This window comes from Nilaparvata lugens, chromosome 2, assembly GCF_014356525.2.
Source record: "Nilaparvata lugens isolate BPH chromosome 2, ASM1435652v1, whole genome shotgun sequence".
In the NCBI taxonomy this organism is placed as follows: domain Eukaryota; kingdom Metazoa; phylum Arthropoda; class Insecta; order Hemiptera; family Delphacidae; genus Nilaparvata; species Nilaparvata lugens.
Window position 1 is genome coordinate 77,105,526 of NC_052505.1, and position 20,634 is coordinate 77,126,159.

A 20,634-nucleotide genomic window follows, 5' to 3' on the forward strand; every position below is an offset into this window, starting at 1 on the left:
GGTTTGGATAAAGATGAACTCCCACACAACAGAGACAGTGAAAATATAATTCCCATAAATTCTAAATGTACTATTCACATTCAGTCCGGCCGAGCGAGTATGAATAATCCCATTAGAACGTATGGGGAATATATTTTCACTGTTATATGGGAATCCAGCTGGAACCTTCCAGAAAATGTTTTCACCACATGTTCTAATAACCTAGAAGGCCAGAGAGACTCTTTTCAAAACAACCCGTCTATGAAGTCAAAATTGACTCAAGATTCCGGTGTGGATGAGTCAGGTTGGATAGAACAGGACTTGATGTGCGCACCTATCCTTATGGAAATATGTTTCACCAATTTAATTAGCAAGACCAGGCAATTTTAAAAGAAAATATCATATTTAATCTGCTCTTATTTGACAATATGAAATGAGCTGTATTCCACCAGCATATTAGTGAAATATGTTGATGGCCAGGAAATTGGTTTACAGGTAAGTCACACAATTTGATATAAGCTAATATTATGACAATCTTATAATCTCAATATCCAATTCGGATTAATAACAAATTGATTGGCACTGTTTTCATGATAAATAACGCTCTATAATACTGTACATCTTAAGAATATAATAACTAGATAAATATTAATAGAATAAGACAAAAATGAGGATGAAAAAATGATATAGTCAAGCCGAATATAAAAATATTAAAATTATACCTAATCTAATAGTAATTATATAGTCAAAGAATACATTCTTATAAAGGGTTTCTAATCATGCTAATCTCAGAATAAACAATGATTTTTCTGACTAGACATGGAACAAATCATTGACACTGAATAAATATTTATGTAAATAAGCTTATAAATTCCTGAAGGAATTAGAAAACCTAATGGCTAGTAAAATTGGTCTAAATTCTTGAGTGAAATTAATAAAATGTAGAATCAACCAAATGTAAATAATTTATATTTGAAAATCTGAATCAATAACAATATAAGCGTTGATACGAGTAAAATATGTAGCTCATATTTAAAAATAATAAATGAATCAATACAAGTTTTCTTCATAAACTAGTTGGAATATCTATGGGGACGAACGATTTGGTGAATACAATCATCTAAAAATATTAATCCAGAGCTGATTTTATCAGTTTATATAGATATCAAATTATAAATATTCTGTATATGTTGAGTCCTACACTATGAATGAACATGATTATTAAAAAATAGTCTAAATAAAGTGAAATTTAATACAACTCTAAGAGAGGTCTACTAATATTGTGATTGGAGAGTTCACGTCATGTCATAAAAGACTATCAATATCCTATACTAGAACGTTGTCTATCTAAAAACATCAAGTTCATTGCGTGCTGTTTATTGCCAAACAGATATTGTGCTTTCAACTTCAATTTTTCAACATAAACTTTCAGTAATGGTGATCAATATTGAAATGAATATTAAATAAATCTATAATATTCACAGAACGGTGAATTTTTTCGCTTCGAATTTTTATTATAGTACTACTTCATCTGTCTACATTGAATTGATGTGGTTTTCTGTAGAATTCAATCAGATTTAAGCTGCGTTTACACCAAAGTTATTAACAAATCCTTCTAGATTCTACTAGATTGAACATAACCTATCATACACATGATGAACATATGTGTCAAGTTCCGTTCAATCTAATAGAATCTATAAGGATTAAGTTACTAACATTTTGTTAATAACTTTGGTCTAAACGCAGCTTTAGTTAAATCCTAACGGCAAATTAATGGTTGCCAAGTACATTAAATATATCTCAGATGATCATCAAATCATCATTATTTCAGAACATCATGCAAGGCAATATTTATCTCGGTTTGAGAATTTAAAAATTACATTCTATTTTGTGAGACGTTGAATTTTCTCAAAATGCAATAAAACAAAACTAGTATTTAGTATAAAATTCCTATTCATGACCAGCATGAATAGGCTATATACTGCACAAAAGCGTTACATGTATTGAATACTTTTATCCTTGAGAAGATCATAAACGTCTTAGTATTAGTTTTTCCTCTAATTCTTAAAATAAATTGTTTCTTCTTGGTCCATACTTGCAGAGAAAGCACATACATATTGAATAGAGTCGCTTGAAAGCAAAAAGGTTGTGATACTAACGCTGGAGCAAAGCTAGCTTCAAAACGCTTTCAATTATAGGCAAGCCATTGTAATGAATCTAAACCACTGAAAAATCTTACAACGATATGCAGTTAAGCCAGTTACATACACATCAATTTTTGGACGTCCGATTTTTCTTCACTTTCAAGGTTTAGGGATTTATTTAAAACAAATAAATAGGCGGGTTTAACACCGCCTAATAAATATTTTTTCATTCATTTAGTGGTTAGAAGGCATCTTAATGGCGGCACACAACCTCTTTGCTAGGACACAACTAAGGCATGTACACGGTAGAAGCGTCAAGAGTTTGAGTTTTGAATCATTCGACTCGTTTTTCTCTTTGGACACTTTCACTGAGCTCGCGACCTTGAGCTGAATCAGAGTACAGTTCGAGAGACAGGATTCTTCAAGACAAGGGCGCTTTCAGCAGATATTATTGGCAGCTGGTTCTGACAATGATAGTTGATCAGATGACTCACACTCTCGAACATTCTATCCTTCGTCCTCACCTGTTTCAAAATATCATTAATTAATCATCAACAACATTTTGGTTACACTAAATCAACAATGCAAGTTCGAATTTTATTGCAGATAGACTATTGATGACCGAACGTAGTGAGGTCTATGTTTTAACTCGGATTTTTGTCTGTCTGTATGTATGTATGTATGTATATGTAACGCGATTACGGCCAAACGCGTTTATATAATTCTATGAGATTTGGCAGGAATATTCCTTTTTAAACTGCGCGTCGATTTATACACAAGGTTTTTTGAAATTTTGCATTTCAAGGATAATATGAAAAGAAAATGAATTCCTTCATATTCTGATATCACTATATATATATATCATCTACTTTAAAGATAGGATTAATCAGACTATAGAATTATTCATAATCAATTAGCTGACAAGTGGATTATTCATTGCATGCATTACACAGATGTCTGGCCGTGTCTATTTCTGTAAGGTAGTGTTACAATTATGATGCGTGTCCATCAGTATCAATATTCTCACATTTGAAAAACAAATTTAATAGGTGATTGAAAATAAAAAAAATGATTAAATGAACTAAATAATGCTGAAGAAATTATAATATTTTTGATTGAAAAAAATAATCAAAATAGTTGAGAAATATTTTAAACAGATGGGAAGATTATCACGGAACTGGATATCATATGGGATACAAATTCAAACGTGAACTAAGTTTATTAACATAAGTGAGTTTTTGATCTTGGAGAAAACAAATAACAGTTTTTAAGAGTAAATTATGATTCAACTGTGAATTGTGATTCAACTAGAACAGGTGACAACAGATACTTGTGGATGAGAAAACTGCGTGAGGTCTACTTTTCATAGAACTACTAGTAAAGAAATCTGTCAATTGAAATCAGTATTATTAAAATTATAACTCAATCTTAATGGCATACCCAAGCTAATTTTCTAGGCACTGAGACACACAAAACTCAAATAAATCGTTCCCAACTGGTATTACTATTTTTTTGGGAGTGATGGATTTCGCAGTCAGAAAGTTTTGCTTTTTGTTGTTCTGTTAGAAGCGGCTGCTTGAAGCCAGCTCCGCTTACAGACAGTTCAAAGTCACTTTTTAGTCCTCATGAATCTATCAAATACTGTAGGTCTATTTACCTCTAATATCATCCCACATTATTACTGAAAAGCCTGGTGGCATGAGCACATAATAATCATCGTCAGCAAAAACCATAATTGTATATATTCTTATATAGTAATAGCATAGAGAACAATAGCGTAAGTAGATATCCCATGGTATGGGGAGTTTATGTCGCAACTTTTACTGTTATCTCAAGTCGATTATTGTAGATTTTTACTGTTTTAATCGGGTAAGAGTGTATGAACGGCACAATATGAGAGACTACCAGCGTCATAAAGCTTCACAGGAAAGAACTACGTGGACTATCAGCTTGAGATAACAGTAAAAGTTGCGACATAAACGCCCTATACCGTGGGATATCTACTTATGCTATTGTTTCTCTATGGTAATAAGTACCCGTTGACCATGTGCAATAGAATGCGATATAGAGATGATTGTTAATCAATAACTCATAAACAAAATCATGTTTGGTGATTTTCAATCATGGACATGTTACAATGCAAAACTTGTTGAAAGGTCGATTTTGCATTGTTATACGCAGCACACTGCAGCAGTATTCGTTCAACGCAGATACAAGAATGTATACATCATGTAGAAGGTGGATGACCATGAACTTGTAAATATACATATTCTACATATGGATTAATACTCTCCCTCTTATGTACGCATTTCAATTGTATTACAGTATATACTGTTTTGACTTTAAAGTAATTTTCACTTGGTTTTCAATTTTTATGTGATATCAATTTATGTTGACTCAACAGTACCATTTATTTCAATGGATTCACCAGTATAATTAATAGCACAGCTGTGCTAATAGTGAAGTTGTGTTTCTTTTATGGCTCAACATTTTGCAAAATTACTCAAAATTTTCCAATTTGTAGAGATTTGAGTGAAATATTTTTGTTTTTAATTAGTTTTTGAATATCAAAATTTTAAATTTTTAGTTTAGTCATTGGTTTTGAAGTAGAAATTGGACTTTTTTAAGTGAAAAGCGAAATTTCAACCTCATTCTTTTTTGAAACTTTTATTTGTAAAAATTTGGGAGAAGACAGTTTTGGGCTATGCCTGTTGTCATATTATATATTATAATTATGATTCGTGATTGTCAATGAAATAAATAAATAAAACAGTAATATTTGCCATTATTATGATTTCTAATTATTATCAACAGCTTGGTAAATAATATTTATTAAATTCTCATTTAGTGATGTTCAGTGACACTAGTGAATTGATTTTATCATAAAAAATACATATTCTCAAGACTTATTTCAGGAAAAATAAAGAGGAATATACATGTTCTATATATAAATTATGATAGCATTAATCGAAATTCAGAATACTTACAATGCCTTCAGGATCGATTAGGAGCAGATGCTTATTGACACCACCTTGCAAGCCAGTCAAGACATACTGACCGGCAGATCCCTGCGATTCTCTCACCAGGAAATCCCCATCCTAGATTACAAACAAGCACACCGTCTTATACAAACTTATACAATCCTCCATTTACACAAATATTATTTCCGAATCTTGATTTTCTCTAGATTAAACAAGACGAAAAGATATCCGATTCATATAGTTTGCTTAATTGAAATTCTCAGATACAAGTATACAAGTAATGATAATAATAATCATTATATTTGTTAACAGCACAGCTATACAAATGAGTTGAGTTGGTACACAATATTATTACAATCATCCTGACTGTATGATATTATGATACCTACCTGACTATGATTGATTCTTGTTTAATCTCCGTTTGACCTGACTGTGATAAAAATGTTATTATTTGGAATTGTTTTGATCATTATTAGATATGTTGTTGGTTTTTTCTGTTATAACTAATTTAATTATGATCTGGACTGACTCAGCAGTGGAACGGATAAGCTTTGATACGATTTTTATATTGAATGGACTATTGACATGGAACTTATTGATATTGTATTGACTATAAATTACTGTATGACAAAACTCTATGTTTGTAAAAGCTCTTGAGTTAATAAAGCATTATTATTATTATTACACTACATTACAGTATCAGTAACTTACAATTATTATACAATCATTTACAGGAAATTAACAATGAAGCATCGAATAGACTACAAGTATACAAGAATTAATTCCAACCTTATTCACACAGAATAATGAAAAACTAATACGTTCAAAAACGCACAAGTCTGGATTAAGCCTGTGGGCATCATCAGTTTAAAAATAGAAGTAACAAGGAAGTGTAAGTTGTTTTGTGACGTGTTGGTTGTTGTGAAGTGTAAGTGTAGTACATCGATTAAATTTTAGAGACTGGAATTGAAAAATCAGAATGATCTTCGAGGAACAGCGCATTGTTATTGGAATAAATTTTTACTAAGTCTGGCTACTCAAAACCTTTCCGATATCATATTTTGGTTCACTATATGCCTTATATTTTTTAAGCAAACGAGCAGCATAACAACCCTACTACCACTCTCTCTTACTACCAGGATTTACATATTATTACACACTTTGACCCGTTGTACAAAAGCCGGTTAAATTTTAACCGTGATTAACCAATCAGAAAAGGCGTTTTTAACCTTCCGACAGTCGCGCTGTTGTAAAAAGTACAACAGTATCAGTTTTTTTGCTGCACAAAACTATTGAATGGGGTGGTGTCAGTGAATGAGTCACCTTTGCATTCCAAAACTTTCTCCCCATCACTCCAATGAGTTGCAGGCAGTATCAACCGAGCAATGGTTCAGTTTTTAGGTGCCATTTAGTCGCGACAGTGTATAAGTCGCACTGTGCATAAGATAGGGAAATACTGTAAATGAACCAATAACACAGAATTGATGGCTTTGCTTGGTGTACCTTATTGGGCTATGAAATGATAATCATCCAAATGTCCATAGGCGTAAAATAATCCAAGAAGATGGAAAATGTAATTATACAATTAATTAATACGTTTTGACAGTAAACACAGTACATAACACTTGGAAAATTGGATGTTGTACAAAATACAACCAGAAGGTTAACAAGACGGCTTCTCTGATTGGTTCTGGAATTAATCAAATCAAATCAAATTGGTTTTTATTATCATGATTTCAGGGTACAAATATTCATATTATACAACAACGTTACATCTTCTGCAACCAATCATAAATAAAACTTACAGTTGAACTAAAAAATTAATCATTATAACTAAATCTAGTTATTATATCGTAGCTCCAGAAAATACAACATTATATTTTAAAAAGCTTCATGAAAACTCTCCACAAAGGCAAAGCCTGTGTGTGGAAGAGGGTCTTGGCGATGATTGGCTAACGTCGGACTGTCCCCATACTTGCATCTATCACATTCTTGGGTAAACCAGGTATTAATATCAGAGAAAATTTGAAGTTTAAAGGATTTTACGTATAAAAGATGTAAACATTTAGAGTTAAATTTGGACTATCATTACACGACATTTGCTTTATTTATACAATGGATGAATTATCACTTCTATATTTGTCCTCCCAATCTCCTTTAACCAGTCATTAACATTTTTTTTATAAATATTTTTGGATTTACCTTCGGTATTACGTAGATTTTCAGGCAGATTTCTATACAGAGTGTGTGCTATATAATAAGTATTAGTAGTGGAATGAGTTTTGACTAGCCTTGGAACTTGGATTCCTATTGCTTCTGACGAACGAGTTCGATAGCTGTGCTCAATTTTCTTAAACATACCTTTATGATTTTTGTACATGTATAACAATATATTTCTCACATAAATTTGCCTTATACTTAAAACATTGAATTCTTCAAAAATTTCATCAGTAGGAGTGCGTATACGTTTTCTTAATGCTGTTTTAATCATAGATTTCTGTGTAACTTCCAAGGGTTTTAATAATGTTTTTATAGGCACCCCCATAAGCTAAAATTCCCACTTCGATAAGTGACTGGACATAAGAAAAATAAATATTTCGTAGCTCTTTTAGTGATAGAATTTTGTTTAATTTGGTAAAAAATGTAAACGTAATCACGGTTAAAATTTAACCTGCTTTTGTGCAACCAGTACTTTGTAATTAACAATGTATTCATTCAATCGATCAACGAACTGAATCAACAGTGCATTCATTCCACCAAACAAAAGTAACAGTATTCGAAGAGAAACTTCTAAGAAGTTAATAACAAGACATCTTACTTGTTTCAATAGACTTTCAGCCTGCTGTCTGCTGATACTTCCATGAAACCAGCATTCGGTCATCAGTCGGTCCTTTTCATCTGAACTTCCAGGTCCATTGCCACTACCACTATCCAGAGGCGCTATATCACAAATTCAATTAGTGATTATTTGAGAAATTTACAATCGAACAAAATTAGATTCTAATTTCAGCATCTGAGTATTGAAGTAACTGTTACATTGAAAATGGATTGAACATTCCGAAACTAGTTGTTATTGGATATTTAACAGAGTGTTTCAGAAGTAGTGTCGAAAATTTTAGGGTATTGTTCCTGGATGAAAGGAGACTAAAAATGTCGTTTTTTTAATGTCCAAAACTCAGCGGTTATCCTTATAGCTGCCATTTTGTTTTTACACTTAGGAATTTTTAACTCAACAACGAAATGTTGTATTGATCTGAAATTTGGCATGAATTTTTATGCTATAAAGACTAAACTTAAAAAAAATAATAAATTTAGATGTAAATTTTCAAAATGGCAGCCATTTTAGATTTTTGATGGCAAATTTCACGAAAACCGTTCACTTGACAGAAAATTTACAGGAGACAAAAAAGTTAGAAAATGTTATCAAGATTTCAAGGATACCTTATTTATAAAGACTGGTCAAAGAATAAAAGAGAAATTAATCCTTTTTGTACTGCATGCATGACCACTTTTCAACATTTAAACATCAATATTTAATTTTCGATTCCGATCATATTTTTAAGATGGAGGTTTGAAACTCAGTATGGCTCCATATGGCATACAGCTGATTTTACAATGTTTTTTTTTCAGATGATCTTGTTTGTCTAGTGCATGCATGCAGTACGAAAAGAATTAATTTATCTGTTATTCTTGACCAGTCTTTATAAATAAGGTATCCTTGAAATCTTCATCGATTTTTTTATTTTATTTTTTAAAGTTTAGTATTTATAGCATAAATATTCATGCCCAATTTCAGATCAATACAACTTTTCGTCGTTGAGATAAAAATTCCTAAGTGAAAAAAACAAAATGGCAGCTATAAGGATAACCGCTGAGTTTTGGACATTTCAAATGCAACATTATTTGTAGTCTCCTATCATCCAGGAACAATACCCTGAAATGTTCGACCCTACTTCTGAAACACCCTGTATAAAAAAGTATTTTGAAAAAGGGTACTATGAAATTATTTTTCAACTAACAAATCAAGTAGCCCTAATAAAATACGTTTTTATTAAACCATTACATATTTTACAGTAATGGCAAAACAGTATGGTAGTGTAGAAATCAGTTAAACTAATGCAAAACAGCGTAGAAATCAAAATAACTTTAAGAACTTTATCAAACTTGAGGTATGTTTGTAACACTCATCCATTCATTTAATGGAACTCAATAATAAAAAATGTTCAAAACTGATTTGAAACAAAAAACAATTTCTTCCAAAATTTTAAACAGAGCAGATACGTTGTTTACAATTTTACTTAATCAACAATTTCTACTTTAGTAAAAACTAAGAAGATGAGAGAGTTCACTTACGTAGATCGAAAACATCTCTAGGCCGACTATTTATTACAACGTCATTAACATAATCGTGGGGTCTGGGAGGAATAACATCACAGTTCAAATCTATCAGGTTCGTAGATGGTATACGTTCTGGAAAAAATGAAAATATACTTGATATTACAAAATTATGGATTAAACATTTCTTAGTTATAAAAGGTGAGTGATAGAGTTCTCTAGTGGAGAATCCTGAATAAAACTGGAAGTAGCAGAAATGGCAAGATTAGGTACAAAATAATTATTCATTCCATTTTATTACAAAAAAAAACATAATTATGTAGCAGTATAATTGTGTAACATAGAAATGTTATATTATATTGTATTGTTTCGTTTTTTTAAAGAAATATGATTTTTTTTAATATTAGTTTTTTATGAGCATAAGTAGTTGGAAAATGTGGCTAATGACTTTTGGTTGATATGCCATCTTATTTAACTCTTTACTGAATAGTATTTATTTATTTACTTCATATCACTTGAAAATGGCATCAATGTCCAAAACATGTTGTGATTAAATAATTCAAAAAGGGTACTGAGATATTCAATTTTTCTTTCTATGACTTTTGGTTATATTATTATTATTATGACTGCATATGGCGATGTTTAAATGAGAAATATTTCTTTGTATTCTTACATTGTTTTTTTTAGCCATAGCATTTGATAAATTTGGATAATCATTTTAAAAAATTACATTATTCAACATTGTTCCACTTACAACAGATCACTTCAAAACTATTCATCAAATTTTCTATTGCACAAATTTATTTGTGAATAAATTAATACGTGATCAATTAAGTATCAATAGTTTAGTGTCAGGGAAGTTCTCTATTTTTAATTTAGATCCAGTTATTATAAAATATTCTAGGCTAACATTCATTACGAGAATATTTATAGATTTGTTGCAAGATTGAGTATTACATCTATTGAAGCCTTGCACACCCCGGCGCGGGATGAGTATGCGACGCATGACAACGAGGGGAGTGGGACAAATTCAAGCATTTTATTGCAGCTTCAAGATTGGTCCGCTCCTGTCATCGGCTCGAGTTCCGCACTCATCCTGCACCGGAGCGCGCAATACTTATCACACCATTTATTATTCAAGGCTAATAGTTTTCATCAGTTACTTAACTAGAAAAAGTACTAGATATAATGTTAAATATATTAGTTAGGTAACTGAAAGAAAGTACTATGGTGTATTTTTCATTCCTCAATGAAAATATTACCATTGTACCGCAATGACTGCAACCATTGGCTGTCTAATGTAACACACACAAGGTCACCAGTGAATCACCAGTATTAACTGATGGGCTGGCGACCCAAGTCAGACACCAGCCGAGTCGCCAAAATCTGGTGACCCAATTATGGTGTTCATGCAATTTTGTAGGTAATCTAAGTTACACACTTCGTTCTCATCCCTAGAGTTTTATATAATCTCTTGGTATTATCATTGATATGTTTTCGTGGAATTATAATCGTATACTGGGTGCCCCACGAAGGGTGTGGCAGCTGAACACCATAGATTGATTCTTCATTAAATTTGAAACGAAAAATGTCCAGTAGAATTTTCTAATATCGACCTTATTTTTCTACGAGATATATAGATTTTTTATATTTTTGAAAATACGTGTCAATAACTAGAAACTAGAACTATAAGTCGAATCTAATATGGTTACAAAGAGGAAGAAATTTCCAAAAAGATTCATATAATTTGTTTCTTTGTTTAACGTTTAAAATTGATATTTTTGAAAAACGTGTCAATAACTAGTAAGCTATAAGTCAAATCTAATATGTTTACAAAGAGGAAAAAATTTCCAATAAGATTCATATAATTTGTTTCTTTGTTCAACGTTTTTGATATTTTTGAAAATACGTGTCAATAACTAGAAAACTATAAGTCAAATCTAATATGATTACAAAGAGGGAGAAATTTCTAATAAGATTCCTATAATTTGTTTCTTTGTTTGACGTTTTTGAAATTTGGCTTTGAACTTGACGAATGTACGTTTTTCAACTTTGCTCATAAAGTTCAAAAACGTCAAAGGAACAAAAATTATATAAATCTTATTGGAATTTTTCCCTTTTTCCAACCATATCCTTAAAATTAGATGTTGAATTATAGTTTTCTAGGAGTTTTTTTTTGTAATGACGTATTTTTTCAAAAATATTGAAAAAATCTACATACTGTATCTCGAAAACTAAGGTATAAATAAGATAAGAGTATAAGAACATTTTACTGGAAAATTTTTGTAGCAAATTTAATGTAGAATCTATGGTCCTCGGCTGCTACACCTTTTGTGGGACAAAGTAAAGTAAATTCGTATGGCTTTTGTTGGTGAGGAGTCCCTTGCGGGAAGGTCCCACCGCCTGAATATATAATTTAAGCCGTCAATGGACCTTACGACTGTCATACTTCAGCCGGGACCGACAGTTTAACGTGCCTATCCGATAACACGTGGAACAGCCTGTATAACATTACTTTCCTTTTAATAAGATGGTTTCTATTAGATTAAAAATTGGTTGTTGTTTCGATGAATACCTCTTGTTTGTGGTTGCGGCTGTTGTTGTTGTTGTTGCTGTTGATGGTGATGCTTTTGAGAGTAGGCTATTGCTGAGGCGTTGGGCAGGGGGGGCACCGGAGGGGGGCCCACGTCAGGGGGCACTTTGCCCGGCAAGTCATTGTAATATTCTCTGTCTTCGGTTGGCGGAGAGCATCTACAAATTAAAAATGAAACCACCTTTGAAACATTTCACCTAACCTCTTGTTTGGAAACTTAACGGAAACTTAATGAATACAAAAAACAAATCAAAAATGACTGTGTTACCAGCATTAGAAAGTTGATATCACTCTTGATGACTAGATTTTTGTTGTTTCTATGTGGCTATTTCATTTATTGACAATCACAAATCATTATATTATAAAATAATATGATTGTGAGATAATATACAGTTATAGATACAATAAAATGATAAGATACAATAATATGACAGGCATAGCCCAAAACTTCTTTCTCTCAAAGTTTGATAAATTAGGGCCGTTTGCACAGTCAAAGCTTAAAATGAATTCAATCAGTTGTTAGCTTAAACTCAAAATGTACCACATTATAACGAACGATACTTGATATGGATTTAATCCTGTTTAAAATTAAATTTAGTTTAAACTGTCCTGTGCAAACAGCCCAGTTTTTTAGTTTGTTAGGCCCTGTTTGTTGAAGTTTGTTCGGCCCAGTTTGATTCGAAACATAGATGTTTCTTAAAAAGAATGATGTTATGATTTCACTTTTCACTTTCAAGTCCAATTTTTACTTCACAAGTTCACAACTAACAACTCAACTAGAAATTTTAAATTTTGATATTTTAAAACTAATCTGAGTGAACAAAATTAGTTCACTCAAATGTAAATATTTTCAGTGAGTAAAAAGACTTTTCAAGATTTAAATGTATAAGACTGTACGAGTATTCAGATAATTTTCTGATCGAAATACTTATTTGAATAACCAAATGGCTTAGACTTGTCATCCTCAAATATTAAAGAATAATGACCTTGGATTTGAGCCGTCCTCTCTATATCTATCACATCAAGATAGTGGATTTTTCAATAAAGGACGACAGAATGCATCTACGCACTGACATGAGCTTAGTAGGCTTAACCAGCCATGTCTAGGACTGTCTCTCCCAGTGGTGAGAGCACAGCCATGTAGGGGGGCATTTGACATTATCGAGCCCGGCATAGCCACAATCTTAATCAAAATCGAATAGAGAAAATATAACATAAGAAGATATATCCCATGGTTAGGGGGTTTAGTGAGGGACCTCCAGAAGTTGCCTTGCCTTCAAATCCAAGGGATCTGCCCCATCAGGACAGTTTAGGAGGGGCAAAAAGAAAAACCCAAGAGACCAGAGATGGGTGAAGCTCCAGACACAAATGTAGGTCAAGAGGCTGAGTCGAGGGTGACCGGGTGCCCTAGAGGCAATTTGGCGACCCTCCGTCAGTGGAAGGACCTACAAAAAAGCCAGGAGTGGACCTCACGTAGGTCACGAGTTTGTGGATGGAGAGGCCAAAGCTCACCACTGCTCAAAGAAGGGCAGCCATTCAGGCAAAAGTTCTTGGGAGAGGTGAGTCTTTTGACCCTGCAGTGTTTCGGAGGGGCAAAAAGAAAAACCCAAGAGACCAGAGATGGGTGAAACTCCAGGCACAAATGTGGGTCAAGAGACTGAGTCGAGGGTGGCCGGGCGCCCTAGAGGCAGTTTGGCGTCCTTTCTCTCAGCGGAAGGACCTACAAAAGGGCCAGGAGTGGAACTCACGTAGGTCACGAGTTTGTGGGTGGAGAGACCAAACCTCGCCACTGCTCAAAGAAGGGCGACCATTTAGGCAAAACTTCTTGGGAGAGATGAGGATTTTGACCCTACGAAGTTTCGGAGGGGCAAAAAGAAAAACCCAAGAGACCAGAGAAGGGTGAAACTCTAATCGAGGTTGGCCGGGCGCCGGCGCCCTCTTTGGCGTCCCCTCTCTCAGCGGAAGGACCTACAAAAAAGCCAGGAGTGGAACTCACGTAGGTTTGTGGGTGAATAGGCAAAAACTCACCACTGCTCAAAGGAAGGCGGCCATTCAGGCAAAACTTCTTGGGAGAGGTGAGGATTTTGACCCTACGAAGTTTCGGAGGGGCAAAAAGAAAAACCCAAGAGACCAGAGAAGGGTGAAACTCCAGGCACAAATAAGGGTCAAGAGGCTGAGTCAATGGTGGCCGGGTGCCCTAGAGGCAACTTGGCCAACCCTTCCTCAGCGGAAGGACCTACAAAGAAGGCCAGGAGTGGAACTCACGTAGTCACGAGGACTAATCAGTCTAAAGAGACTGCCAAGCATATCACACTGTATTGCGGCAAGAAACCAGGTGATGAATGGGATGTTAGTATAGGGAAAAACTCCTGGTTCTTTTAAAGGACACAGGTATTGGTTTGCCTAACTAACATACTACTTGGGAACACAATAAGCTTTGGTTGACGTGTGGGGTTCTTTGGATCCTTGAATCCGTCCCTTCATAAACAATAAGCAATAAACTGTTCATTCTCGTATAATCAATTATATTAAGCAAGAAATTATATTCTTTAATAATTGCATAGTGAATTTTAATAATTAAGATGAAATATTTTGTCAATTAATTATCATTTATACATTGTTGAAAGACGATCTGGCAACAGAGCAAAGCGTGTAAGAGATAGCGCTATCCGCTTTGTTAAATGATAGACAAGGATAGTAATACCATTGCTAATGGAACACTGCACTTATAATGTGGACCTCACTATAGTTTTGAAACCATTCCTGATTTGATATTATTAATCCTTCTAAAGATTTGGGAATTGGTGAGATCTTCCCGCAAACCCAAAATCACCCTCCATGGAGCGCCTCCAATGCAGTATTTGTTAGCTCCATGTTGGTCGTATCAAATATTTGAAATGCGAACTTTGATTACTTTTTGAATTGGACAAACTGATTATTTTATTTTTAACAGAAGACGAGACAATACTTAGTTTAACTTTGAGATAACATTTAGGGCCGGTTTCCGAGCTCGGGATTCAGCTAAGTTCTAGACTTTAAACAGCTGGAGTCGGAAAATTGGCTTTCCGAAACGGAGCGTAGTCGCAGTCCACTTTGAAATTGAATTTCGAAGAAATAGAAAATTGAACAGATAATAGAATAAAGAGAAAATAGTGTAAAGTTTCAGCTATTTTGAATTATTTAGGAATGTTTCATTTCGTCAAGGAAAAACGTTTCCAATTATAGAAATGAGAAAATAAAGATTATCATAAAAACTGTGACTACTCGGAAAACCAATTTTCTGTCTCCAGTTGTTCAAAGTCTAGAACTTAGCTGAATCCCGAGCTCGGAAACCGGCCAATAGTGTCTTTGGAAGTTATGAAATCAATAGTAAGTTGACAAAACAAGCAACTCACGCTGAAGCTGGTTGATTGGAGAGGAACTGTTTGAATCGCAGTTCGAATGCCTGGCCAATGGTGGTGATGACGTCTTGAGCAAGGCCGCCGCCGCATTCCAGAACATAGCATGCTCGCCAGTCCTTCAGGTCTTTCGCCACATAAGCCACGAAATCCAGTGTATCCTTCAAACAAAGTACATACTTCACAAACAACTCGTAACTACAGTATTGGAGATTCAAAAGTTATATAGATATTGAAATTATTGATATTATATGATATAGATATTGAAAATGAAGATTATAGGTGATAGAAGATAATGAAGAATTGAAAATGATGTTGAAAGCTAGAAGACCAAACGTAACTGGAATTTGAAGAAATCAAATTGTAGAAACTCAGAGAAATGCAGGTCTTTCTCGATAAATTCAGGACAAAAACTATAAAATGAGTATCATCTCGTTAGTTTATTTCTTGAGTGATATGAATGTTATTAATTATCATGAGTACAATGCCACCGAAGAACAAGGCTTGCTTAGGCTAGTTTAAAATAAAAAATAAGTACCTAATGTCACTCAATGGCGTCATAATGAGCCCATAATACGATCAGCATAGTGCTAGTGTTATATTCTCCACAATTGGTAGATTCTTAAAATGGAATTTTAAATTAGTGATAAATTTATTACTAGTAAAGTTGTCAAAGTATCAGTATTTATTTATTTATTTATTTATTCCATTAGCATTACAGATCATAATTATAATAAATATAATATGATTGGGAGAAGACAACAGGCATAGCCCAAAAACTGTCCTCTCCCAAAATTTTACAAATAAAAGTTTCAAAAAAGAATAAGGTTAAGATTTCACTTTCACTTCGAAAAGTCCAATTTCCACTTCAAAACTAATGACTAAACTAAAAATTTTGAATTTTGATATTTAAAACCTGATTAAAAACAAAAATATTTCACTCAAATCTCTACAGATTGGAAATTTTTGAGTAATTTTTCAAATAGCTGATACCATTTTTTCAACTTAATTCTAGAATATTTCACATTATCTAAGAAAATTGAACACCAAAAATGTAGACTCACCGTATCACCTCCGGATGCAAATGATATCCTTGGCATGTCATGAGTAGCTATTACCTCTCCGTTATCAAGTGCTTTGAGAGAGAGACTTGTGCTTGATATGCTCAGTTTGACATTTGCCCCAGCATGGTCCATCAACGGCGAAATCCCAATCGCTCTGGCAACCCTTTTGTCAGTCTGCAAGAAATTGAAACATTCACATTGGGTTGATTTGATAAAAACTAGATTCTAGTGACAAGCAACTAGCCATTACTTCTAGATACGATTATACTCTAATCCTAGCATTCGCTTCTAAATTAATTAGAAATAGCAACCACTAGATTTTATTTAGTCGACCTAATGAAACCTTTAGATAAGACATAGAAATAATATATTAAAATCTCACAAAATAATACCAAAACAGTCTTCTATTATCAATGACTTCCATTTTTGATCCCACCAACAAAAACAATAGGCCTAAGCCTATTAAGAATAATTGGGACAGTCAATGAAAAATGTTATATTCTCTGAAAATCAATATCTCAGCACAAACATTGGTGCGGCTAACAATTTTTCTGATAACCCACTATTAGTCAGATGAATTTCAGAATATTGGGCAATTCAGAAATTTGAATATTCCCTCCTTATTTCCTAGAACTTTGTAAATTTCAAAAGAAAATGCTTGTAAACTTTTATGACAGTTATTGAGGAAACGATTGTTTACTATCATTATTCAAATGAAAAATAAACAGATTTAGTAGTAGCTCACGTGTTCAATACTATAATTTTATTTATGACGGGAAACATATTTTCTTATCGCGTATCAAACTTCCTCTCAAATCTTCAACATGAGTCAATACTAATTAGAATTTATTTTCAAAGTGGAAGACTTGACAGAAAAATAGAAATTGACTAGATGATTAAATTTGAAGAAATATTTTCAACCAACTAACCTTTCTTTTCTTATCGGCTGTCTTTAGTCCAGCCGCTTCGCATACCCTATTGATACACTCTCTGAAACAAAAATTCAGGAATGACGTACATGTCGTTCAATGTTTGAAACCTAAAAAAAAAATTCTTTGTAAACTATAACTACTGTTAAACTATTTGGGCTATGTTAATAGGTTGATGGGTAAACTTATTTCTGTAAATATGACAAACATAATTTAATGTTAATTTCTCTTCTAGAAAATAACTTGATAAAGAAGTGCAAATGAACCGCTTTAAATATAGATAAACTGCAATTTCTTTTGGGTGTTTAATAGATGCTATAAATGAATAGGAATATGGTTGGCATGAGGTTAGTGTAAGAGATGCAAAACATCTACACTTGTACATTGTACTGTCGCAAAACAAATAACTTGTCATCGACAATTTTGCAACTACTTATTCAATTCATTCATTCATTGAACTATTGATTCACAGTTCATTAGAATTATTGGGGGAGGATCATCAGAAATAGCCCAAAACTGTTCCTCCCCCGATTTTCATATGATTTTCATTCATATAGGCTACTAGTTCAAAAAGTTCATGGTATCTTTCACTTATGAAGGGTCAAATGTTGTGACGTTATTATTGAACTCACTTGGCGACCAGGAACCTTGTCTCGAAGTCCAAGCTTTTCATAGAAGTATGAACTTCTAAGCAGCCAATATACTGGAAAAGATGAAATAAGTTAAGATGATATGAATATATCAAGATATAGTGATAAAGATTTAAAAAATAATAACAGTGAAAATAAATTCATTATAATTATATGGAAATTAAATTATTAATTGTATTGCTATTGTTCACCGGTTTGCATGATTTTTGTTTGATAGCCAGAGTCTAACAATAGATACACCTCTAGAAGCATCTGAGAGGAAACGCTTGTTAATAACAGGAGACATCTAAGAGATCAATGGAGCCTTCAACTCATGCCTTGATTCCGACTCACATTTTTAATGGAATACAATTGAATAGTTATTGATTGTGGTTTAATGATCAAATATTGTCATTAAATCAACTCAATGGTTACCGCTCGTTGTAGCATAATCTACAATCTATAATATGATAAAGGAAAGAATTGGCTTATACACGTAGGGGATAGGAAATTCACGAATGACGCATCATCACTTCTGAACTACTTGACTGATTAACTTGAAATTTTGGATATTTATTCACAATTTACCGATGTTGAAGATTTTAAATTCTTCAAGATTTCAGTGGGTCAAGTTTTTAATTAGATCATTGCGGAATACGGGTTACCTGCACCTGTAAGTTATAAAGAAATATACAATCCTGTATACTTTACATTTATTGTAATCCACACGCTCAATTTAATCGAGATGAATTATTGAGGGTATATCAAATCACATAGGTACTACAATATTTGAATATAATGACTTACTCTGACAGCGTAAGTAACACCCTTTTTCAGAATGAGCTGATCGGAGTGAAGCCATCCTCTTGCTGGCTTGCTCATGAAAGTCATGAAGTTGCCAACCGAGCCAGCTCCATCCGCCGAAGGACGAGGCATCTTGCCCAAGCTGCAAAACAAATGTTTCATCAACTAATTATTGAAAAAACAAATAAAAATAGAAAACACTAATATGCTTACTGATAGTAGTGGAGATGATAATGATAATAAGATGCTTATGTTTATGGTGAAAAAAGGAAATTCGTATGACTTTTGTTGGTGGGGAGACCCTTGCGGGAAGGTCCCACCGCCTGAATACATAATTTAAGCCGTCAATGGGTCTTACGACTGTCGTACTTCAGCCGGGACCGACAGTTTAACGTGCCCATCTATGTTTATGGTGTGGACATACCGCACAGGCATGTCCTCATGTGAACATGTCAAAGAACCAGAAACTTCCAAAAGGCATGTCAACAGTGGCAACAATACTGAATAAAAAAACTTTCTCAGCAAGAAAAAAAATCTTATTTTTGACGCCAAAGTCTAAGTTCTTAATTCTTCTTTTGACATCAAACAGCATTGGTTGAGCAAAAGCATTTCTTTCCAAAAACAAAACAAGATGAATAAAAATGAGTAATTCAAGTTGATACTTGGCACCAGTAATTTTCGTTAACCAAAAAAACTTATGTAGTAAATGATACGTCTAACAGAAGCTGTTTTAAAGATAAACAAAATAATTATTGGTCACCTCAATGCAAAGCCAATTAAATTGAAATGTTAACATACGGTAGCTAGTTAAAAACTGTCACGTACATAGCTTATAAAATCCCGTAGGAAATCACAATATTGGAATACTCTAGCTACCTACCTACCATGAAAATATTGTGAGACGTAAATTTGCTTAGGTCGATTTTTGATTACCTTAAAATCAACTCAACACAAAAAAGTTCTGTTCAAAATGAACTAAAAAAATAATGAATCATGTTTTCAAGGAATGCAGATTGCAGAGTTGTAAAACTTGTTATGGTTTCAGCATAATGATCAAGGTTGTTGTCGATATTCGATTAGGTTATGTTTCAAAGCGGAAATGACAAATGACTAACTCATAGCAAAGTTTGGTTACGGAATTATATATCATTTCATAATTGATAAAACAACGCTAAATTACATACCTTATTTGTATAAAATAAGTTAACACCTCAAATTATAGAGTTTCAATCATCTCAAATTGGCTGAGGTCTGGAACGATGTTTTGCTTATGGAATCTATTATGTAAATAACTATTTGTTTCGCAGGATAGCTGACGAACAGTAAATATAAAATTAACTCAGTTTTTTTTGTAATCTGAAAGAAAAAGACTAAGAATTGATTGAAATTACAACCACATCATCACTTCTCAATCTCTATAAAAATAGAATAAATCAAATAGGGCAATAGGCAAAACGGATGACAGATTGAGAGTTGACTACATCAAAAACAGAAGACACGATATAAAGTGACAGCTGATATACGGTAACCTAGTCGATGTATTGTAGTATCGATAATTCTGAATGAAAACAGATATTCATCAAATGTTCCGTGAATAATTATATTAACGAAAACATCAAGAATATTTTGATTTGAACAATCTAAGATTTTTTCTACTGGTGATGTTGAATTGAAACTAGTCATAAATCTCATTCAAATAATAATTCTAATATTATTTCAAGTCAGGAATCGAATTTACACTCAATTATCCGCATTTCATCGACTTCAAAAGAGGTCGA

The 20,634-nt window shown here is 33.2% G+C and overlaps 1 protein-coding gene across 2 annotated transcripts; it reads right to left on the reverse strand.

The window, feature by feature from the left end:
- Positions 1-494: 494 nt before the first annotated feature.
- On the reverse strand, positions 495-20,366 carry LOC111050810 (SHC-transforming protein 1). Of its 2 annotated transcripts, none has more exons than XM_022337170.2 (11): positions 20,041-20,366; positions 18,860-18,998; positions 18,056-18,126; positions 17,424-17,484; positions 16,495-16,668; positions 15,428-15,591; positions 12,015-12,190; positions 9,458-9,574; positions 7,923-8,044; positions 5,111-5,221; positions 495-2,647 (listed from the first exon to the last, which is right to left on the reverse strand). In XM_022337170.2, the coding sequence occupies exons 2-11, from the start codon at positions 18,986-18,988 to the stop codon at positions 2,516-2,518; spliced, it is 1,257 nt and encodes a 418-aa protein (XP_022192862.2). In that variant the 5' UTR covers positions 18,989-18,998; positions 20,041-20,366; the 3' UTR covers positions 495-2,515. The 2 variants fall into 2 exon arrangements, with proteins under 2 accessions (XP_022192862.2, XP_039277697.1); XM_039421763.1 differs by lacking the exon at positions 20,041-20,366 and adding an exon at positions 19,741-19,934 and having other exon boundaries at positions 1,386-2,647.
- Between the last annotated feature and the right edge of the window lie 268 nt (positions 20,367-20,634).

Coding starts and splice junctions, on each gene's coding strand:
- LOC111050810 (XM_022337170.2), bottom strand. CDS start 18,988: ATGCCTCGTCCTTCGGCGGATGGAGCTGGCTCGGTTGGCAACTTCATG. Junction 12,191..15,427: donor TCCAATCAACCAGCTTCAGC/GTGAGTTGCTTG, acceptor TTTAATTTGTAG/ATGCTCTCCGCCAACCGAAG. Junction 9,575..12,014: donor GCCGCAACCACAAACAAGAG/GTATTCATCGAA, acceptor CATTTTTTCCAG/AACGTATACCATCTACGAAC.